Source organism: Castanea sativa, chromosome 12 (assembly GCF_040712315.1).
Source record: "Castanea sativa cultivar Marrone di Chiusa Pesio chromosome 12, ASM4071231v1".
Lineage (NCBI taxonomy): Eukaryota > Viridiplantae > Streptophyta > Magnoliopsida > Fagales > Fagaceae > Castanea > Castanea sativa.
Window position 1 is genome coordinate 4,711,292 of NC_134024.1, and position 21,372 is coordinate 4,732,663.

The 21,372-nt window shown below is 35.2% G+C and overlaps 2 protein-coding genes across 5 annotated transcripts; one reads left to right on the forward strand and one right to left on the reverse strand.

Moving 5' to 3' along the window:
- The first annotated feature begins 763 nt into the window (after positions 1-763).
- Positions 764-7,058, forward strand: LOC142619364 (uncharacterized). Of its 4 annotated transcripts, none has more exons than XR_012841484.1 (9): positions 772-1,010; positions 1,148-1,276; positions 1,982-2,021; positions 4,443-4,518; positions 4,608-4,811; positions 5,015-5,227; positions 5,315-5,714; positions 5,809-5,868; positions 5,963-7,058. XR_012841484.1 is itself a non-coding variant. In XM_075792449.1 (7 exons), exons 1-7 carry the CDS (start codon positions 968-970, stop codon positions 5,642-5,644), a joined length of 1,032 nt encoding a protein of 343 aa, XP_075648564.1. In that variant the 5' UTR covers positions 764-967; the 3' UTR covers positions 5,645-5,932. The 4 variants fall into 4 exon arrangements, 2 of the variants coding, with proteins under 2 accessions (XP_075648564.1, XP_075648563.1); XR_012841485.1 differs by having other exon boundaries at positions 6,010-7,058; XM_075792449.1 differs by lacking the exon at positions 5,963-7,058 and having other exon boundaries at positions 764-1,010; positions 4,611-4,811; positions 5,315-5,932.
- A 4,675-nt stretch (positions 7,059-11,733) lies between these two features.
- LOC142620993 (conserved oligomeric Golgi complex subunit 7) lies at positions 11,734-20,240 on the reverse strand. Its single transcript, XM_075794310.1, has 10 exons — positions 19,801-20,240; positions 18,284-18,373; positions 18,057-18,176; positions 17,860-17,961; positions 17,468-17,748; positions 16,243-16,388; positions 14,617-14,815; positions 13,328-14,006; positions 12,878-13,210; positions 11,734-12,265 (listed from the first exon to the last, which is right to left on the reverse strand). Exons 1-10 carry the CDS (start codon positions 20,080-20,082, stop codon positions 11,987-11,989), a joined length of 2,511 nt encoding a protein of 836 aa, XP_075650425.1. The 5' UTR covers positions 20,083-20,240; the 3' UTR covers positions 11,734-11,986.
- Positions 20,241-21,372: the final 1,132 nt, after the last annotated feature.

A 21,372-nucleotide genomic window follows, 5' to 3' on the forward strand; every position in this document is an offset into this window, starting at 1 on the left:
AACTTTCTTCTTGCCTATGAAATTGGGCTTCTTCCTGTTGCTGGGCTTTCCCAAAATGAGCATCAACAGCGTTCTATGGGTTCAAGCGGGCGGGGTCAATGTTCACATTCGTGAGACCCTTTTTTGTTCATAAAAAAGGTCAAAAAGCTTTAGCTCGGTTTGATTCATTAGTAAAGCCGAGCTCGTGCTCAATATCAAACTCTTGAGTTAGAGATTCAACACAAGTACACTATTCAACCTGTATCAAAACATATTATCAAGTTCATTTGATTTGGACAAATGGTCTTAGCTCTTAATTAATTAAAGACTTATAAATATATGAGTTTATTTTTCAAACCCATATCAAGTTTATTAACAAGCACATAAAAGAACTTAGGCTCAACTTGTTCTTTATAAAAATCTATTTTTCACAAGCCCATTCATCAACAATTGAGTTTCTTAGGCTCTTTATAAAAGAAGCTAAAATAAACGCACAATTTTCGGCTTGTTTACAACCAAACATTGATAAACTTTTTATTAAGTCCTCTATGAACAATTTAATTCATTTACAATCCAAATTCACCCCCCAACTATTAAAAAAAAAAAAAAAAGGTTCAAACCATCAAAAGTTATGAAAGAATAAAACATAAAAACAGCCTTGCTCCCACAAATAAAAAAAAAAAAAAATATAAACAACCTTGCCTAGTTGGATTGGAACTTTCTTGCAAAAGTGTGTGAAAATTGAAAATTCTTAACCTTCTCTTAAAGCCAAAAACCACAAATCATTCACACTTCACCGTTCACACACAGCTCACTTTTCTTTTGTCCCTCAAATACTACTACTCTCCCTCTCTCTCTCTCACACACAAACACCAAACCTAACAAACCAACCCCCAAAACCTAAACATCACAAAATCCCCAATATCTCAAGAAAACCCTAAATTGCAATTCACATCAAAATCTCTCACTTTAGATATCTCTCTTAGCCATGGACGCTCAACGAGCTCTGCTAGACGAGCTTATGGGCGCAGGTACTCTTCCCATTAAACCCTAATTTCCACTTCCATCCCCCCAAAATTTTCAAGTAATTATTCCAATTTAGGGTTTCTAATGCTTAGTCTAATCGATTCTGATTCAAATTTGGTGAAATTTTTTATTTTGTTTTTAGCTCGGAATTTGACGGAGGAAGAGAGAAAAGGGTACAAGGAAATTACTTGGGACGATAAGGAGGTTTGTGCTTTCTATATGGTTCGGTTTTGTCCGCATGATCTCTTCGTCAATACGAGGAGCGATCTGGGTGAGCTGAAATTTATCATTTTTATTAGTTTTGAGGTTCTGTTTGGTTGCTGAGAAAACATAGGAAAAGAAAAGAAGAGAAAAAAAAGATTAAATTTATAGTCTATCAGACATATTAAGGTAGTTAAGTTAAATCAGTTTTGATTGCTTTTATTGCTAATTAGTTAAAACTTAAAATTAACATGAAGTGTAACTAGAATCTTTTGGGGAAAAATATATATCAATATAATTTCATAAGTTACAAATTGAACATTGAAGTTTAAGACTGTTACAAATTAAACTTGATGGTTTCGCTTGTTCCAAAATCGAACAATGAACTTTAAAAATCATGTTATTTTAAAGCAAACCCTGTGCTTTTCAAGTTCGACTAGTGGTTTAAATTGATACAATCTTAAAAGTCTATGTTTTGATTTGAAAAAGAGATATAGAATTTATTTTGTAGGACCTTTAAACCTCAGGGTCTAATTTGAAACTTTTGAAAGTGTATGGTATTAGTGTCTATGCTGTTTTGGTCAATGTGTTTTGATTGGCTGAGTTGTATAAAGGTTTTCGATTACTTAGCTACCAGATCTAGGTAAAAAATTTTAGACAAAATTTTGATTATTTTCTTTTACTTAAAGTTATCAGCAACCAAATGGAGCATTTGTTTTGATGTTTGGTGAGTGTGAGGTTTGACTAATCATTGTTTTTTGTTCTCTTGGATCAGGACCATGCCCTAGAATACATGATCAGAAGTTGAAAGAAAGGTGATTGATTTGGATGAATAGTTGTGCAATTGTTTTATGAATATATTTTTTTTTATGTGTTGTATTTCTCTAGGATTCTTACTGGGTTTATGTTGTATGGGTTTGCAACTCATGCAATAGGAAAGCACTATGCTTGTATGATTGTCAGTTGTATTCTCTTTAATTTGTGAAACATTTGGTTATATATTGTAACAATGAGCTTCCTAAGCTCTTAAAGTTATAATCTTGGTCAGAATGATCGGTTTCTGTGAAAAGAATGTTCTTGATATTGTATTTATATGATTAAGTTTGCTGCTTCTTATGTGTACTGTAGGATGGAACATAGATATGCCTAACTTGGTATCCTAAGCTGTTGCTGGTTTTTCCTTTTTGAGGTAACCGATCTTAGCATTATGATCAGATCAGTGCACAAAGAGGAGAATAACTTATTCTTCTAAATCAATGAGTTAATTTAATGGGTTTTTTACTTGGATTATGTTGTAAATCTTTTTGTTGGGAGTTTCCGTGATGCATGAGGCATCTTGGAAGTTGAGTGCAGAGCCTTTTGTCTAAGTGTGGACTTATACACTAAACACAAATATTTGACTGCTTTTCATTCATAAGGTTTGTGAATAGCAGATGCCAATGTCCTCTAGCTTAATTGGTACCTCTTCCCCTTGCAAGTGCTAGGTGGATGGTGAAGTCGTAGGTTCAAGACTCATTGGGTGCATGTATAACTTACCAATTAAAAAAAATGGTTTGTGAGTGGCATATATATTGTGATTTTAATTTGGCTTGTGAATAGCAAATGTGTTTTTTTATAATAAAAAAGATGGCTTGGAGAGATAATATTGTTATATCTAAATGGTGACAATTTAGCTTAAATTAGTTGGTGGCATGTTATGTCCTAGTGCCAAGTTCCTCTTGTGTGAGTGCTCCTCCTCCTCCTCCTCCTATACTTCAGCACTTTATAAACTTATCTTCTCAACCTTGTCCTAACTGTGTATAATGTATATGTGTATGACAATAGTTGATGCATTGATGTCCTTAGACTTTTTATATAAATTGGGATAGAAAGGGTGATTCTGCCATTATTATTACTTTTGCATAACATATTGATATTGCCTTGTTGTTAAATATAATTTCCTTTTTTGTGTGAAATTTGGACTTGATAATTGGTATATAAAATTTCATAATCATTGCTTTTTCTTATTGGTTTTGCCAAAGTAACATAATTGTTCTATATACTCATGAATACAAATGTATGCCAAGGCGTGTTCATTTTAGAATAAAATATTCTCCAGGGAAAATGTTATCTGCATTTTCTGGTGATTGGTGTGATTGAAAATTTTAGTCAATGGAAAATTACACCAGATTGGCAGAAAATGTTTGATGCTTTAATATTAGCAAAATGGATATTTTGCATTGTCATAGTGATGCTACTTATCTTTATAGCATGAACTGATAGTGTATCCTAATGTTTGCTGTAAATTACCATAAAAGCACTGAAAGTTGCAGTTCTGGGAACTGATAGTGTTACTACTCTCCAACTTATCAAAAAAAAAAAAAAAAAAAACTACTACCCTAGTTATTTAGCCAAAATTTGTTTTGTAAGAAAGCCCCTTGTTAGTAATACATGACAATTTGTACTTTCATTCGTGTTTAGTTTCTTTTCTTTGTTGCCTTTTAGCACACTGCCTGTGTGCCCCTGTTTTATTTGATTTTTCGTTAATATTGAATGAAGCGTACTACTTATCAAAATACATGACCAGCTTCTATAAAGAAACGTGTTAAGGTGTTTTTACATATTAACTCCTCAAGATCCACCTAAATTTCTCGTTCATGAAGAAAATTTATCTTTTATTTTTATTTTTTAATGTATACTATCAAAATTAAGGTTTATAGAATTGATTCTGATTAGCATTGTGAGATGAGGTTTGTTTTAATATCTCATGTCATATTACAGCCTTGTACTTACAGTTCTGAGTGACAATATGTAGTAGAATGGAGGTTGGGGTGAAAATATCCAGGAGTTGCATATGCATATTTCTTATGGGTTTTAGGGGTTATGCAAGGGGTTTTATTAAATATGCAATTAGCTTGGTGTCTCAATTCCTTGGTCTATGTGCTGTTCTTCATCCATCAATTTGGTGTCTTGCATGTCTGTTAGCATTTAGAAAACTCAAGACTTTTCGGTGCAGCAGGTGTTGGTAGTCTTTACCATATACATTTGTGTAAATTTCACAGTGATGTTTAATGTCTGGTTAATGCCCACCTTACATATTATAATTGTTTTTATAGGAGAATTTGATGGGTATTTGGGCATTGTTTCTAGCTCACAACTTGCATCAGATTTTTTCCTCCCCTTGTGCTAATATGATAGTTCGTTATATTATTTTTTTCTTGGATTTTAATGGTTGAATTCTATTTTGTTGGCTTTAGTTTTGAGCAGTCTCCAAGACATGACAAGTACGTGCCAAGATTTGAAGCTGAGCTTTCTCAGTTTTGTGAAAAATTGGTGGGTTACAAATTTACTTCACCACCCCCCCAATCCTCCAATATTTCCAGTTGTCTATGTATTTCTTAATCATGTTGCGTGTTCTGTAGCAGGTGACGGACTTGGATAGAAGAGTTAGGCGTGGGCGAGAGCGCCTTGCTCAGGAGGTGGAACCCACTCCACCACCTCCACTATCAGCCGAAAAATCTGAACAGTTATCTGTAGTGGAAGAAAAAATAAAGAATCTGCTGGAACAAGTGGAGACCCTTGGTGAAGCTGGGAAGGTGGATGAAGCTGAAGCACTCATGAGAAAGGTTCTGTTAGTAATGCCCTAAGTGTTTTTGTTGTGCGTTGAAGCCACAACTAATAATCTCTTGATTGAATTACGAGTATTGACCAAACAAATAAAGGGGGAGAGAGGGGGGAGGGGGAGTGAACTTCCCATGCGAATTTCAAGCTGTATCACATTGAGGTTTCTAGTTATTAATGTCAAACGTTTTGGTTATCTTTCTTTTAGGTGGAGTTGCTTAATGTTGAGAAGACAGCCTTGACTCAACAACCCCAGACTGATAAAGTGTTAATGCTAGCACAGGAGAAAAAGATGGCTCTGTGTGAGATATGCGGTTCTTTTCTTGTAGCAAATGATGCTGCTGAGAGGACCCAGTCTCATGTCACAGGGAAGCAGCACATTGGTTATGGCATGGTCCGGGATTTCATAGCACAGTACAAGGTGAGTCTCCCTTCAGAAACAAGTTTAAGGATGAAATATATTTATTCTTTTTTTGGTCAATAAAGAACGTGGATTATCATGATGCAGGAAGCTAGAGAGAAGGCTAGGGAAGAGGAAAGATTAGCCAAGGAGAAAGAAGCAGAAGAACGGAAGAAGCAAAGAGAGAAGGAATCTGAAAGGAGGAGGAGAAGTGATTCTGGTGACAGGGACAGGGACAGGGACAGGTATCATGATCGTGATAGAGACAGAGAGAGGGATAGACACCGAGAACGTGATAGGTCTAGAGACTGGAATGCTCGAGGTAGTCGGGATGGAGGGAGAGGAGTGGATTGGAGGTTGAGGAACGGAAGAGAAGGTGGCAGGGATAGGTACCGTGATCGAAGCAGGTCACGCTCCCCTATTAGACATGGTCACTGAAGGGCACCTAGAAGTCCAGTTCGCCCATATTAGTGGATTGTTTCGATAGATGTCTGAACATGTGTTTGAGGTAGATTTTTATCCTGGAAACTTTTATGAACATGTGTTTGGAGTCCTGAGTTATTTTTTCATCATGGGTGAAACTTTTTTTTCCTATCTCACAGCTTTGTTGAGACTATACCATCTCCCTTTCATCAATATTATTAATGGAGAAAAGGGTTGAGGTAGGTACAACTTCATTGTTGTAACTCTTTTAAATCTAATTTAGGCTTTGGTGGAATTCTTTTTTATGCATCGTCTCTGAAACATTGTTTTCAGAGCCTCTTATCTTTTGGGAGTCATATCGGGCTATTTAATTTGTTCAGAGTATTTTTAATGGTCAGACACAAAGTTATATGCATGATTGACATTGCTGCTCAGAGAGATGATGCGGTTTTTTCTCATTTTTGAGGTAACAATTAGACCTTATTTCTATCAACACAACCTCATGGATTGATATTTCCTTCTCAGATTCTCTTCCCCCTTATTTTATGGTTCTTAGGTTGAGTTAAACCGGTTTGTTTGCAAATTCTGCTTATATTACCATATGTTTGACCTCAAAGTACTCTATCAGTTTGGAAAATATTGGATGACTTAATCATGCCTTTAAGGCAACACTTATGGGCCATCCAGATATGGCTTCATACAATCCTATGCAGCGTTTCATCCTTTCTACAATGATCTTTAAGGTAGGAAGACTCAGTCTATTCTCCCATCCGTCCCCTGCCCTCGCTATAGTTTTTGATTCAAATGATAACAAGGTGCATCCAGTATGCCGTGAATGGGCAATTATTAAGGTGCTATAGAAATAAGAGGGACAGCAATCACTGTATTTTATTCTTATGTGAAATTTGTTACTTGTTTTACAGAGTTGAGGTTAGTTTTGGAGTTATCAGGATCAGACAGGTATAGGTAATTTACTTTGTGTTTGCAGAGTGATTCTTTATCCGAAATGTTGTTGCCACATTCATGAAAATCTACTTCAGTGGGCTGGGATGCGAGACCTTTTTGCAAACATTAAACTTGCCTGTTTGTAGGTGCCTGGAGGTAACCAAAAATTATAATGTGCAGAATAGTTTGTTTCCATTTAGTTTGCAGGAAAAAGGAGGTAATCTGGTGATCCTTGATGGTCAGATTGCTGCTAGTAAGTAAATATCTTGTGCTAAGGAATGATTTGCACAGGGAAAACTCCAAAATGTCTCAAGCAACTTTATAAGTAAATATCTTAAGCAACTTTAGAAGTAGTTGCTGCTTGTGATTATATTCTAAGATATGGGAAATGAGAAACCAAATGTAATTACATTTATTCAACAAAAAAAAGAAAAGGAAAGGAGTAATTACATTTGGATTGGAAGGTCACATGAGTATTCTTGTCTGCATGAAATATTATTTCGTTGGCTATGAACAATGTAAATCGTTAGATTAACATATGTAGAATTGAAGTAGTTTAGGATCAAAGGATATTTCATACTACAACATTGCCATACCTGAGGATAGCCCGGCATATTATTATGTCTACTTTTTTAGTTAAAATATAATTTTAAAATTTTTTTTTTTGGTATTAGAATAAAACGAGATTCCATAGTCTCAAATCTCAATTGTTAAATTTCAATCCTTCTGTGCCCCATTTCAATAATGATGTGTGTTAAAAAGAGCTCTTTTTGGGATGATATATGAATAGTTTTCATTTTTGGGCGTGTGGTTTAAAAGAATCTGAACCTTCATGGCTCCTTACTCGACCAAAACACAACATATTCATATCCTCTTTCAGTTAAAATATCCCTTAAAGCAGCTAAGATCCAAACTTTAGAAGCTTTCCGTGAGAACTTTTTCCATTTGTGGTCACCAGTTTCATGATGAGATGTATGGCTCGGGTAAAAAATGAGGTTGTCCCATTAATAACGTACCAAGTCCATCAACTGTAATTGAAGGCGAGAAAATACATCGATTATATTGAGCTGTGAAGGCTTATATTGATAATGTCAAGATTAAGTAGTGTCCAGTCCAATCTCTCGGATAATGAGATTGAGTTCCGGTGATGGTTAACTTGTGAGTTGTGAGGGAATGCTTGAGTTGGAGCTTGCTGAAACTTCCAACGACTTGCATAATTTTTCAACTAAACGAATTCCAACAAAAACCTATTTTATTTGTTGACATGTAGTTCGATTAATAAACTACTCGCATTTGATGTATTTATTCTGAAATAACCTTGTAGCTCAATTAATGCTTTTCTTAGTTTTAATGGAGATGTCCAGGCTCTAGGATTACTATTATTATTTTTTTATAATTCTTTTTTTTAGAGAGATTATTTTTATAATTCAATGGTTACAAAAATAGGGTTTTGGAGATCACCATCTTTTTACTATAAACAAATTAGGATCCGGATTCTCTCCATTTTATTGAGATTCATGGAGAAGGATCCTTCTTCGATTACGTAGAAAACCATTTTGAGTGGCACAAGTGTTGTGTCCTCACAAAAACCAATTGGACTGAAGAAAATAGGTCGGTAGCCCAATCCAGTCATCCACCCTTGGAAACCATTATAATTAAACACCAAGGTAGTTGAGTAGTTGCCTCACCCTTAAAGCTTCTTACTGAAGAGGAAAAGGAAGTAAGAAAAGTCATAGAACAAAACAACTACACCAACCAACGTTTAGAGGTTATAGGACTAGTCACATTGGTATTAGAACATTATTCACTATCGCCACAAGAAGACAAAACCAGTAAACAGTATCTCTGCTGACACAAGAAGACAAAACTAATAAACAGTATCCTAATAAAGCAGATTTGTTTTATGCTCCAACAATAAAAGCAGATTTACTTTCGATGCATTTCACTCTAGTAAAAACAATTTACTCCTGAAATTTGCAGGATCTTCAAAGGATTCAATACTTCCCTAGTTTCTATAAATTAGAAGCCCAATCCCATTCTGAAGGCATTTGGTTTTTCTTTTACAGTTTTATCATTAATCTTCCAGAGTTCTAAACAAGAGAATCTTCTAGGTTTTAGAAACTCTACAGAGTCTTTTTTGTAAATAGTTTAAATATGTGTTCAAGCTTCCATTGATTTGTATTCATGGTTTTAGTCAGCCAATAGTAAACTAGTTGTAAGTATTATGCTCAATATTATAAAGCTTTTCATTTAGTATATTACTCCCCTTTTTAGTATATTATTTTTATTATAAAGCTTTTCATTTAGTATATTATTCCCCCTTTCTAGCATATTATTTTAGCTTTACATTCAGTATACTCCCCCTTGTTTTCATTACCACTTTTATCATTTTGTTCTAGAGTTCTAAACAGGAGAACCTTCTACGTTTTAGAAACTCTACCAGTCTTATTGTAAACAGTTTAGTGAAAAGTTTGGTGCTTCTTATAACCACACAACAGAGTTATCAACTTAAAGAGCTTGCTTCATGCATTATTGTTTTATCATATTTTGAGTGCTTGTATGAAAATATATATGATCATTCTTATTAGAGAATGAAGAGGACAATAAATTTATTTATAAAGGAATTTCTGCCATGGTATGTTGAATAATTTATACATTTCAATGAGCTTCACATGTCAATAGAAAAAAAGTTTTCATGTGCTCAGGTGAATCATTAAAAGTTTAAAAGAACCATAGTTATAGTAATTTCTATCTAACTTAGGAATTAGTCTCCAATTCAAATTATATCATATCAAAACACTAAAATTATGTAATTTACTCAAAAAATAAAATACTAATATCAACTAATGGAAAAAAAAAAGGATATAAAGAAAGATAATACCACAAATCATTAAATTAAAAAAAATTAAAAATAATAATATTATGTTTTTCCATCTATGTTTTTGATAAATAAGTACTCTCAGACCAGACTTGTATTTAATCCAATCTTAAGTAAGTGCACCGAAATGGAACAAATGAGTTGAATTGGACCGAAATGACTGAAATGGATCAAAGAGGACTGGACGGACTGAATTGAACTAAAATGGACAAAATCTACCAAATTGGACCAAAACGGACCGAAGGGTACCTAAATGAACCAAATTGGACCGAAGTGTACTGAATTGGACCGAAACTAACCAAATCAATATATATATAAAAGTAGAGACCTCATGCGGGAGTGCATGAGGTTCTGCCAAGTGGCGCTCTACTTTTACATTTAGCATTTTCATTACCTCTTTCATTAATTTTTTTTACTGTCATCTAAAAGTTCACATTAACTTATTTTACTATTATCTCATTAATATCTTATTAATTGCCTAAGCTTACACCACACACTATTTTAGCATACCCACTATTTTAGTATTTAAAAAAGAAAAAAAGAAAAAGTAAGGACTAATAGTAATAAGGTTCTACCAAGTGGCGCATTCTATGCAAAGAAAATTAAAATATTCTCGAGATAAAAATAAATTAATTATTGACTTTTTGGTTCAATGTTTTAAGACTTTTCTAATTAAAAAATAAATATTATTTGTATCATTTGGTTCAATGTTTCAAGACTTTTTATCCCTCACACATACACACAAACTTCTTTGCATTTTAATTCACAATTTTCACCTCTTGCACTTCTACCCCTTTATATATACCTAGCCATAACCCTTTAAGCCATCTCATGTCGAATATACACAGACAAAAAACGATGCCATTTACCTTTAATCTTTCGATGGCACCTACCTAGCTCTAACATTGTTGTTTCATTTATTCATAATCCGTATGAGTTGCCTACAACCAAGGAAAGGGGGGCTTTCATTTTATATTGGGTGACAACATACGGCAATTACTATTTTGATGTTAAGGTTGGACGTTGTGAATTTGTGGTTTTTGTAAATGATGTAATTGACCGTGAGTGTTTAGTATGTGTATTTGTTTTTAGATTTAAGAAAAAGAGAAAGACACATTCTATATCAACTTTTATTCTATAATATTCCTCCAAAATTTTATTTATTTCTCATCATTGCAATTGACTATTTATAATGGATATGTGTAAAATTTACAACGGTTATTTTATTTTATTTTTAATAATAAACTCATTACAAATAAAGTTCTATAATAATTATGTTATAGTATTTATACAACATTCTCCAAAACCATTTTATATAAAATATTACAACATTATCCGTGCATCGCACGGGTAACTTACTAGTTGATCTAATTGCAAATCATTGGCCACATCACCATTTTTTATTGATTTATTCTTCTAATTTTTTTGATATATTAAATATATTAACTGATTGATGTTACACATTCATTTTGGACACTTTATTTTCCCTACTAATAGTTTGGACAGTTAAAATATTTATTATTATCAAAAAATTAGAAGAACAAATAAAAAAGAAAAGAAAAAGTGATGTAACCAATGATGTGGCTCTATTGGAGTGTGGCAACATTAAATATATCAACTGATTGACTATACAAATTCATCTTGAACAATTTTGTTCCCTAATAATATCTTGGACGGTTTAATATATTTAATATTATAAAAAATTTAGAGGAACAAATCAATATAAAAAAATGGCAATATTGCCGATAATGTGGCTTAACAAGAGCATGGTAATATTAAATGCTATGCTTTGATTTTTAGATATTATTCAGATGAAGAGTGTCTAGCTGATAGCTTCGATTGGTTTAATGTGAATCCTGCCAACAAGTTAAAGGTAATTCTTTTCACTTGGGAAACCTAACCAAAGTCTCCATCTTGATTTTCAAATCACATTTACTATTTCTCCCCACTTTCGAATTTAAAATTTAAATAAGAGCTATCCTCAAGTTTGAAAGAAATTTTGTAACTCAACAATATTTAGTTTTTCATTTCTTTTATACCAAGAAGATTGTCAATCACAAATCACAAGTACTCCAATAAAAGTATATGATTATGATGCAACGTGAAAATCACTTAATATATATATTTTTATAGGTAACGAAAAAATATTAAGAAAAAAAGCCAACCCGAGTACATTGGGGATGTACTATGGGGGCAAAAATTAAGAACCAAAATTACAATGATCAGGTAAAACAAGACGGGAAAAACAAGAAAAAAAGCAACAGAACCAGACTCCACACTCCACACTCCAAATTTACTGTACAACATAGCTCAAAATTTTCAAAACTTTTTGACTAGGCAATATACATGTGCTTGCTGAGGGCGAAAAAATCTGTATACATCAAAATATCATGTAATACCTTTTGTCTATGGCTTTACTTTCAAATGCAATAAACAACAAAGGCCAAAATAACAGCAGTCCAACCTGAATATATGATAAAAGGGGTGTGTACTCTATTTCAACATTAAAAATTTTTCCCAATGGGTAAACTTCACTAATCTAAATTTACACGCCGCATCTTACATACAAGGTTTGCTGTTGGAAGATCAAGCTGGTTTCCTGAATCTGATGTCAGAAGATCTTTCAGCTGATCTCTTGGGGTAGAAAGGCAAGTGTGGAATGTGGAAAGAACTGGAGGGATTGGCATTGATAGAGCGGAAAGCACATTACTAAGATATTCAATGTCAACTGATAGCTGTTGTGCTCCACGATCTGATATGTGCTGAATCCCACGCAACTGTTCCATGTAAAGTGCAGTTGCGCCCTCTGCAACCTATGATAGAGAATAATCAACATCCATCGGAAATTTGGTCACTCTAGTTCATTTACAAACATAATATGAAGGATTTTTATACTGAGAATAGCATAATTATCAGAATAAAAATTGAAGAAAGTTAATTGTATTTAAGCTTCAACAAAACCAGTTGGTTTTCAAATACCATATCCAGGCATCATATTTATAGCAGCACAAACCACCTTGGCCAAAATTATCTTATCTTACAAGAAAAAATTCAAAGAATTAAGGGGCCAGTTAGGAAGTTCCTGAAGAGGACAAGGCCGGGTCCCAAGCCTATCCAAGTGAAAACAAGCAACTGATTTTCCGGGAGAATCTAACTATACCGTGCTATTTTTGTTTAGTATATACATACATACATATATATATATATATAGAGGGAATTCTAAGCCAATAAGACTATCTTCAGTGCCAAGGCTTCACAAATGGCACCTATACTCTATATAAACGTATATAGGTTGGGACCAATTTGATACAGCATCATCCTCATTATTAACAAGCTAGAAATAAAAAATAATACTAAATGAGAAAAACACACATGGTCAACTGGTCAAAAACTTTTGGCACCTCGACTAAAAATTTTCCCCTTACCTTGAACATCCATTCAGTAGCAAAGAACTGTGCCTCGTCATTATTGGCATCGTTGTTGGAGATGCCTTCAGCAAGAGGCTCCAACTGCTGCGGTAAGGTTAGTAGATATTCACCAACATTGGTCACATAGGACTGGGGGTATGCACTGAAGGTTGGAAGATGGAAAGCAGTTTGTTCCTCAACTGATGACCAGACTGGCAAACGAGAAACATCACTGAGGCGTTGCCGTACTTTAGATATGAGGACATCATATACAAGTTCATTCACTGTGTCAGCAAATGCTGTGACTCTCTGAGATGCAACTGGAAGTGCATGGAATCGGGGATCTTTAGACTGTATCATAACATAAGATTGTTAATTTGTTATAACTATAAGAAGAAAAATGCGAAAATCCCCCCCCCCCCCCCCTCACCCCCCCAAAAAAAGAGAGCAAGATGAGACTGCTCATACCTGATTTAAGAGATTAAAGAGTTTCCTAGCCTTCTCGGGAACATCAACAAGCCGCACAGCTGCCACATCCAAGGCAGCCCTTCCACCCAAATGTTGTTCCCCAGTTCCATCATCACTTACATGTGACTGGTTTTGGTCCAGACTCGAACCAAATACTGAAAGAGACAAACTTGTGCTCAACCTAGCAAGGGTAGCTCTCAAGGAAGCTTCAAAGACAGAAGATCTGCTTGTTAAACAATCTGAAACTGTGAGGATCTGTAAAGCCCCTTGGACAATGGACCACTCCTCCTCATTGGAGATCAAGTCAACTTTGCGTGTACTTTGAGTTCCATCCTTTTTGTCCAAAATCTCCTTCTTTGAACTGACACCATCACCACCATGATCCACTCCACATACAACTCTTAACGATTTGAGTGTTTCTTGCAGGGTAGAAATGTACTGTAGCATTATGTCGTCAAGTGCAAGTATTAGCTCATCAGCTTCAGAACCACCAGTAAAACTGATACACCTCTCAACAGCTGCCTCAAGAAGTACAATAACTTGGGGAATAGATTCCTCCATTCTGCGAACTGTCTCACTGAGTTCAATTCCCTGGGCTCCCACACCACGAGTAACTGCTCCCCTCAGATCCACCCCAGCGATCTCAGACGAGAGGATAGCACGCTCCATCTGCCCATACCTAGGACACATTTCATTGTAATTAACTAATGGAAAACACTGGAATACATTCTCCAATCAGTTATAAAAAAAGAAAATCAAAAGCAGATCAGTGATGAATTGACAGCATAACTTTATGTTGCTCCAAAGCCAATGTTCTAAACTCAAACCATCATATAGAAAATACATTGTAAATATCAGCAAAACAGCAGTGTTCTTCCAAACTAGTATCTCTTTAAACATGACAGTGTGAAGCCTTCCATAGTACATATCATTGTCCAAGAGACTTTGGGAAGATGCAAAACATTCACAGTGAAAAAGTTTTTGGTAGTTCAATTTATATGTGACAACAATTCAAATTCTTAAGTCATTGTCCATGTGCTTTTGACATATTCATAATGATTTCTGGAATCACAATTCTTTTGGTTTCCCATTTGTATCTAAAGTTGAAACTATAATGTCAACCTAAGCATACTTCCGTGTCTAAGCATAAGAAAACTCCAATTGAAAACCCAAGTGGAACAAAAACTTTTACATATTTAGGCCAACAACAAGAAAAGGCCTTTGTAACACGCTTCACTACATTCAGTAAGAAGTTGAAACAACACTTTTCGTTTGGTTTATAATTTCACCTCTGTTTGTATGATTCATAGGGAGAATACACAGCCTTCATGGTATCCATTAGAATTCGGAGATCAGATTCTGAAAACAAGTGCTGAATATTCCTTGCAAATATCCCCGTCATATTGTGTAATTCAATAAGAGCCTCTAGATGCTTAGTCTGAATCTTAATACCCTTAGGCATATCTCCAGATAGAATATCCAAAATACCTGAAGTTATAAAAAGGAATGTTAGGATAAGACATTAAAGAACTGATCCCAAAGTAAAAAGATAAGAGAAAGAACTCATTCTATTTATACAACAAATCTGACCACAACTTGGAACCAAACCTAAAATCTCAAGCCACTATACATTCAAAAATTGACTAGGCAATAATAATAAACAAATAAAGATTTTTTTTATTTTTATTTTTATTTTTTTAAAAGAAAAAGGAATTGCAAGTCATATATGGGATTGACAAATCCACCAAGCACAAGATTGATCATGCCAGTCAATCATGGTATGATCATCAGTTCTAGAAACACAAATTCAGGTTAACCAGCCATATGAAAAAGATGTAACAGCTTCAAGGAATGTTAACCCCATCATACTCACAGAACAAGGGCATGAATAAATGGACCAATTGATTATCCCAGCTCAAAAGGCAGGGGAGAAAAGCTATTGCTGTTGACAGATGGACCAGTTACCAGAAGAAAAAAGAAAGGAATTCTTTGCTGCACTAAGTATAATCATAGTGGATTGTCACCTTACTTTGAGAGCAAATCAACAAGAAATGCCAGATGGATAAAATAGGCTGCATCTTATGGAATCCAACTTCTTTCTTAGGTTCAGCATACAAATTCAGACTGTGTGATCAAAAGAACTTGTATCCAACTTCGACATTAAAATTTGAAAAGTTTTCCAAAACTTAAACATAATCAAAACTGAACCTCTAGTATGCTGTGTTTGTTTGTCAAGAAAAACATGCAGGGAAATACTTCTTAGGAAAACCAGAAAATGGAAAGAGACTTACTCTTTTTTCCAACAGTTTGTTTTGCAATAATATTTTGTAGGAAGTGGTCTCATGTCTTTCCCATCAGACATAAATAATCTCGTTTAAAATTTCAGGAGTAGGATTTGTGGGAAATTATTTCCTCCAGGAAAACAGTTGATGGTGGGACCCAACTATTTCTTGACAATCAAATGCAGGAAAACAGTATTCTTTTCTTTTCCTCAGCAATCAAGTAAAATTTGATTCTCCCTAAGTAACCATCTCAAAGTATCATGGGATAGAGATGTGTAATCATGGAGGGATAATGAATGAGAAAATAACCTTTCATAATTCTCCGACCAAAAAATAAACTCTTTTATTTAGTTTGCATTTATTTTGTTATTCTGGCATAATTAGTGATCAGGAATTAAAAGTAAACTAACTTGGTTTAGTCATTGCTTAGTTTATAGCCTGTCAGCAATTCTTAGCAGCCTAATATTTTTACATACAAAAAGGGGAATTCAAAACCAGAGTTAATGCTGATTTTAACATGCCACACCAGTTAAGAGGCAGAACACTCTATCACCATCAGATAATGTAGAACATTTAATACCAAAAGAATAATTGTCATTTTCACAATGAACTCTGAAAGATATAAAATGCAACCTTTAGCTAATGCTTTTGTTTCAGGAACAACAGTGCCAGTTGCAAGGTTGATACGAGAAACAAAACTTGATCCCACGGCTCCCATCGTCTCAATTAATAGTTTTGGGACCAGATTTTTATAATCATCGGGAAAAGCAACCATACACCTGCAGACAACAGTTTAGATTAAATGGTCAAATTCCACAATTGGAAGATAACAGGTATGTTTACATGCAAAATATTTTACATTTGAAAATATTTTACTTCAAAACAAGCGGAGTGTTATAATCAAGTAATGCATTCTGAAAATGCAATGTTAAAATTAAGCATGTAACAAAAAAATGTATGGGGAACATGAACTAATCTGCATAAGACATCCATAATACTCAAAACATGAGATGCATATCATAGAAATTAATCAAAGGTAAATTTCACTTCATCAACCAGGGAAAAGAAATCAATTTATCTTGATAAATCTATATATCTCAGAAAATCAATCAATATATAGTTCAGAAAATTCTGATAACTGGGGGGAAAAAGGCAATGATATGTTCTCACAGGTAAGGTAAGTATGAAATAATGCAATGCACTGACCACTTATTTACTCACTACAGGTTCCCCTTTTTTGGCAGAATTAGGTAAGAAAATTTTGTTTGCCATTACTTGTTTAGAAAAACTTATTTTCTTCAAGAATATAGGACAATGTGTAAGTTAAAAAACCAACAAATACCCTTTGAAATATATATTTTTTTAAACAAAGGTGAAATAATCTCCTCTACCAGTGAACAATAGAAGATTAGAAGTTCAAACTACCACTAAATAGGACTATGGTGAACTTTCTCACATAAGAACACACTTTCTATTAAAATTGTGAAAAGAATCAGATACTCTCATAATGACATATTGAGAAGAAATCTAAGAGAGTACAAGGTGCCACATTATTTAAGATTGAGCCCACAAAATAAGGAATGATAACTAACTTTAAATGACCTGACACCATGTACACCTTTAGATTTAAAAACTAAAACATGATCATGAGATAGACCATTTTCATTTAAAAGAAAAATGGATACAATCCTTTTCCTCACAAAAATAACTAGCTTCAGCTGTTAATCGCAACCAATTTTATGTGATGTTATCATGAAATTTATAAAGAAATAATCAGTCTAGTTCTATACTTTTGAACAAACAACTCTTCACAAAATGTGACTAAATATTTAGGCTTCTAAAGAAGAATGAACTGTACCACTTCCATTCTTGCTCAAGATAAAGTAGCAGCTCATCATAGAAATTTGGCAACCAACTGGAGAAAGAAATTGAAGGTGAACTTGATTGAAACTCGTTACTACTTGATAGCCTTTCCACTTCATTCCTCTCGCTAGAAAGCTTACTAATTCGCTGTCTTGAGTCAAAATCTTCCCAGAGCTGCTTTATGGACTTTAAGTGAACTTTTGAATAATGTAGCTCTAAAGACTTGAATCTTCCAATTCGAATGAGGATTCCACGCAAATCTTGAGCAACATCAACCTGCATAATAATAATAAGTGGAAACACAAAATAATCTATCATGTGTAAGACAAGGAGTTGAGAAACAGATAGCTACAAATGACAAGACAGGGTTCTGCAGGAAGATCTTACCTTGCGGTTGGATATGGCATCTGTTAGACGAGGCTGTACCATTGAATCTAATCTATCCTCTAAGACCTCAAGTTGCTTCCTAACATTAGCAAATTCAGCGACCTAAAATGAAGGGTATGAAGGAGAAAAAGTCAAATGGTGAAACTTCATGAATATCAAACCCACTACTTGATGTAACACTAAGAAAAAAATGTTACCTCCCCAACAGCAGACAAGCAATGCCTCATATTAGCCAAAGTTTCTGCAGCCCGAGGAAGATCACCACTGGCAAAAACATCTTCCACAGTAGAACTTAGTTGAGTTAACCCAGCAGCATCCTGTTCTTACATGCAAATAAGTATACCTAATTAAACAAACAATCTTCATTTGCTACATTTTATCAACTCCTATGACTAACACATACAAGAAACCAGGATTATTCTACCTGCAAAGTCTCATACGCGGCTTCCATTCTCTGTTTGACGGTATCAACTTTAGCAAGGGCAGCTATAGATTCTGCTGAGCTTCCCTCCGCCTGAAGATGACAACAAAATGGTTGTGAGTGAGAGAGAGAGAGAGAGAGAGCAGCTTGCCATGTAATATCCATCTAAATTTGGATAAATTTGATACCTTGCTGGCAGATGCTATCCACCAGAAAAGATCAGTAGCACAATGTAAATAAATGTAGAAAAAAATTACAAAAACAAAGTTAAACCAAAATAAATATATTATATAAGAGAAAGTCACTGTTAAGCGCATGCTACTCAAAGCCAGGCAAAGAACCCAATAACTTGATGATGATATTATTCACAATCTCCTCTTAAGAATTTAGAGATTCTGCATGCTGTCATATGCCCTTCTCATGATATTGCCATGTTGAAGAACTCAATTAATGTTTTTTGGTATGTCCAGAAATGAAATGCCAAGATGGCATCAATTTCAAAAAGATCTAGAAATGAGATATTTCAATTTCAAATTTCTAATCCCATGTTCCTTTTCCTTGAGTTTTCCTATAATTAGAAGGTCACCTAAACCGAGCCCCAATTCTAATACCCTCACCATACATAGCACATGCATATTCTCAACTCCCAAATAATAAAAACCCCAGTGCCTCAATGCCTCCCTTTTGGTCACATTTCCTCATCGGTCAAACTAAACTAACAGCATTCTCACACAAATCTATAACACCCACCTTTAGATTTGTTAAGGAGAAATGAGATCAAATGGTTGTATAGGCAAAATTTAGCAAAAAAGTTCACACTCTCCCCAACAAAAAGCACATACTTGCAAGTGGCATAATTCAAAGAGCAATGATACACTCATCTACCGAAGCTCTAATCTCCTTAAATTTGCCACATTTCCCCAATAACCAAACAATACCCCAAAAAACATAAACAAGAAATTCTAATTGGCATAATCCAGTGACCAATTATACACTCTCATCCACCGAACATTGCAAATCTGATAATGCAAACTCTAGTCTCCGCATATTTGACACATTTCCTCAGTGACTAAACATTACCACCACAATAATATTTTAAAAAGTCGTCGTAATTGGCACAATTCAGTGAGCAATTATACACTCTCATCCATCAACAGCGCAGATCTAATAATGCAAAACTCTAATCTCATTAAATTTGCCACATTTCTCAGTAACCAAACAATACCGCAACGAAATATACAATTTTTCTTTAAAAAAAATTGTAATTGGCACAAACTGAACAATGATACAGTCTGATCCACCAAGCAACATAAATCTAACAATGCATTCTCTAATTCTCCTTAGATTTGGCACATTTTCTCAGTATCCAAACAATAACGCAACAAAAATCAAACAATTACGATTGGCACAACAAAATCCAGTGAACAATGAATACAATAGTCACGCAAATCTCACAATGCAAAACTCTCTCTAACTTGTTCATTCGAATATATATAACAAACAAAAGTCAAGAAATGCACCTTCTTGAGCTTCTGGAGGATTCCGGCGGCGACGGAGCGGAGCGAAGAGGCGTCGTCGCGCAATCGGACGACGTCGCGGTTGGCACGCGGAACGCGGAGGAGAGCGGAGGAGCTCTGCTCCTCGAGAGAGGCGGCGATCTCCTCCGAGACCATCTGGAGCTTCATCTCCAGATCGACCAGGTGGTTGTCGAGCGAGTCCTGCGGGTGGCGACTCTGAGTCGCCGAGTTTATCCATTTCTTCGCGTCGAAGCTCTCGCTGGAGAATGGACCTAGATCTAGCATTGTTGTTGGAGACTGAGTTGGATGGGATTGGAGTGGATTGGATCGGACGAGTGAGTTGAAGGACTTCTCACTCGGTTTTTTTCAGTTGGGAAATTGGGAATGAAGTGAGAGAGATGAGATGACGGTTGGGCTAACGGTGTTCAGATATGCAATATTTTCAAGATTTGCGGGGTGTGGACTGTTGGAGTGATATTTACATATTACTGTATATATTAGTTACTCTCACTTTATTACAGTATTTTAGTGCTCATTTTGGCAAGAAGTTTAATAAGAGGAAGAAACCCAACAATACGGGAAGAAAAAAAGTTAGTAAATTGGGAATAAAACTCATTAAGTCTAAATGACAGGAATAATGAATTATAGGTTTGGAAAATAGAGAATGAGCCTCAAAAAAGCAAGTGGGCCTAAGGGAGCTTAAAGAGAGAAGTAATAAACTCGAGGGCACTATGAGAAATGAAAAGTAAGCAATAATGGGGTAAAGAGGCCTGAAGTAATGAATTAAGTAAATAAGGGGTTGATGGCAAGCCCATAAACCCTAAAGGAAAATGATATGGACATTTGGGCTGAGGAAGCCCAAAAGACTTAGTAAAGGCCAATGAGAGTGAAGAATTGGAATAGGCCGAGGATGCCCAAGAGAAGGAAATGGGCCGAGGATGCCCAAATGGATGAAATGGGCCAAGGAAGCTTGGAGCCAACGGAATGGGTAAAAAAAGCCCAAACTAGTATGAATGCTAGTCCAATGATAACACTGGGCCACTGGAATTAAGCAAAGGAAAAGTGTACAGTAAACCCAAAGGAAAGCTTGGCAAGTACGGGTTGTACAATAGCACAACAGGAATGGCAAGATGGCATGACAGAAGTGCTAGCAGACCATGGAAGGAACAAAGAACGGGTTTAAAAGAAGGAAAGCCCACAATCAAGTAAGGCCTAGTCTAGGAAGGAAACAAGTTATTAAGAACAAAGGCTTAGAAATCCTATCACGCCACAAGAAGCCAAGAATGAGCAGGAGAATACACAGACGAGGCTTCAGGTTATGGCAAACGCATGAGCAGCAAACAAACTATGAACACACATGGAAGTGAAGCACGCACAAGGCCTAGATACCACCAACTTGTACCCAACCAATACAAGAGTGGTGGGCCATGAGTTAGAGGTTAGAGATGGTATGATCTGGCGGTGGGGAGAAGGGGGAAGCTTGTTCTGGGGTTCCCGCTTAAACTCTTTTGGGAGAAATGTGCTGTTGGTATGATATACTATCCAAAAAAGGGAAAAATGATTTGAAATCACTAG

Excerpts from the sequence above, each read along its gene's own strand:
- LOC142619364 (XM_075792448.1), top strand. The coding sequence starts at position 968 with ATGGACGCTCAACGAGCTCTGCTAGACGAGCTTATGGGCGCAG. Across the intron at positions 1,011-1,147 it reads AGACGAGCTTATGGGCGCAG|CTCGGAATTTGACGGAGGAA; the intron begins GTACTCTTCCCA and ends TTTTGTTTTTAG. Across the intron at positions 4,812-5,014 it reads CTGAAGCACTCATGAGAAAG|GTGGAGTTGCTTAATGTTGA; the intron begins GTTCTGTTAGTA and ends TCTTTCTTTTAG.
- LOC142620993 (XM_075794310.1), bottom strand. The coding sequence starts at position 20,082 with ATGCTAGATCTAGGTCCATTCTCCAGCGAGAGCTTCGACGCGAAGAAA. Across the intron at positions 16,389-17,467 it reads CTTGAGCAAGAATGGAAGTG|GTGTATGGTTGCTTTTCCCG; the intron begins GTACAGTTCATT and ends TGTTGTCTGCAG. Across the intron at positions 12,266-12,877 it reads CTACTGAATGGATGTTCAAG|GTTGCAGAGGGCGCAACTGC; the intron begins GTAAGGGGAAAA and ends TCTCTATCATAG.